Source organism: Perkinsus marinus (genome assembly GCF_000006405.1).
Source record: "Perkinsus marinus ATCC 50983 genomic scaffold scf_1104296956052, whole genome shotgun sequence".
In the NCBI taxonomy this organism is placed as follows: domain Eukaryota; phylum Perkinsozoa; order Perkinsida; family Perkinsidae; genus Perkinsus; species Perkinsus marinus.
The window spans coordinates 1-2,032 of record NW_003207588.1 but is presented as its reverse complement, the minus strand read 5'-3'; the positions used below and the strand labels follow the sequence as shown (position 1 = coordinate 2,032).

Sequence of the window (2,032 nt, the reverse complement as noted above, 5' to 3'; positions counted from 1 at the left end):
CACCATGTGAACCAAACCGCAAACTCGGTGAACTAGGAGGTCCGTAGTTGTCGCCAGAAACGCCTTCTCCAGAAGGAGATGAACTCCGTGAGAGAACCCTCGCATTGACAACTGAGAAGGGTGTTTAGGCTGACATTGCGAAGAACCAAGACTCCGGACCATTCGCTGGTGATCTTCTCGCAGGCTTTCGACCCGTTGTCCTTCGAGTTCGAGAGTTCCCTGCCCCGCTACCAGCTGCTTCCTCATCCCCCTCCTTCTCATCGACCCATGCAGACCCAAGCTCAGCATTCTCCTTGGACCTACGATCCTGTGTATCTGAGACTTTCATGAGGCTTGAAGGTAAAAGTGGCTATCTGAGAGCGCTTGAAGCGGAGCACACCTAGACACACTTGTCGGAGTCGTTGATTCTATAGTATGCCCCTCCTATACATCAGATCCATAAAAAGACATCGCAGATGATAGATTGCCACCGATAGTTATTCAAGGATTAACCTACCGGCCTCAGGAGGATGATCATCCTCAATATCGGTCCCAGTTATCCCAGAGTCTCCTCCTCTACTCTGGATACGTTCTATACCCTCCTGTGCATCAGCGGTTTCATCCTCCTGCGCGCTCTCATTCTCATCCTCCTCGGTGAACTCCTCAGCGACTATCTTGTCGGTCGAATGCCTGTGTAGGGCAGCCTGCTTCCCGGCTCTCGAAGGCCGCGCTCTTTTCTGGGTTACTCGGCGTCCTGTACCTGAGGTGTTCTTCGGATACACGACCGTTTTTCCACGAGAAGCACGTGAGATATACACTCCTCCACTGAAGATGGTTTTTGACTCGCAAGAATCGAAAACAACATCACAGTGGCCCCTTGACAGCGGGGGTGGAATGTAGAGAGAATTCCACCGACATGCTCACCTGTAGGCCTGGGACTCGTGGTAACTGATGCCTTCCCAACTCGTCTCGACTTCTCTCGTGGGCTCATACGTCTGCATACCACATCAACATTCTGCACTTGCCCAACTATGAGCTCCTCGTACGTCTTTCGTCCACCCTTAGGGGCAGTGGGCGTAGTAGAGGATCCACTAGGGCGATTGGTCGGGGCGCTCTTCTTGCCAGATATAGCACCCTGCATACGGAGATGCTCTGAGTTAGTTCTCTGCCGGCTTACCTTCGATTTCTTCTTCCGTCCGCTTGTGCCCCCTACATGCGATTCTCCTACTTGCCTTGCTAGGCGTGCATATACTCCGCGAAGGACCAGCCAGACCACCTGATGATGACGAAAACTCTCCTGCACACCTCCGTCGAGGCAGGCTCTCACCTGTGCCGGATGAAAAGTGTCAGACTCTTCTCCCAAGGTTTTCGATTTCTCATACGAGCTGCTCCTCACCTGAAACTGCCACGCTCAGAGGGGATCAGTCCCAAGAGGAAAGCGAAATACCTCAGCTCGGGCTCTAACCGCCTCTTCACTGGCCATGGGCTCAATTGTGGCAGCTCGTGAGGCTGGCGGTCGAGTCCCCTCAAACCTACTCACAAGCCAGAACACTGCACAGTGTTCACTACGGAGTATTCAAGGCCTACTGGAATGGTAGCTTGTCCGAAGCAAGCCTCACATCCGTCCCCTCCGGCGTTTCCTCCCCGATCCCTTCCTCGTCTCCTTCGGCCTCCTCCCATTCATTTCCCTCCATCTCCCCCACCGTCTCCTCCTCTGCCTCTGCCTCCTCTTGCCCCTCAGGATCCAAGACCACTTCGGCAGCTTCCTCGTCCTGTGGTATTCGAGCTTAGAGCGAGCTTTTCAGACCAGAGTCGCCTTACGCCTCTAGATGCTTCTTTAAAGGAATCCTGATGGGCCACATACGAGTTCACCAACTTCTCGACTTTGGTGGGCAGGAAATGTAGCGCGTCCCGAACCTGCAACAGACCTCATCACCGCTTAATCAAGCGAAGCAGTATCGGAGTTAAACTAGTCTTTTACATCGGTAGTTGTGAGTTCCCACGAATGTTCCGGTGTATGCGGTATCCTCTCCAGAGCACCCGATAGCCACCC

General features: G+C 53.5%; 1 protein-coding gene across 1 annotated transcript; it reads right to left on the bottom strand.

Annotated features, from left to right (window-relative positions):
- Positions 1 to 496: 496 nt before the first annotated feature.
- On the bottom strand, positions 497 to 1,751 carry Pmar_PMAR005022 (conserved hypothetical protein; the record flags this gene model as incomplete). The annotated part of the gene is made up of 6 exons (XM_002775292.1): positions 497 to 649; positions 904 to 1,114; positions 1,157 to 1,255; positions 1,307 to 1,375; positions 1,427 to 1,511; positions 1,567 to 1,751. Coding segments are annotated over 6 exons (802 nt in total), but the record flags the coding sequence as incomplete, so codon positions are not given.
- Between the last annotated feature and the right edge of the window lie 281 nt (positions 1,752 to 2,032).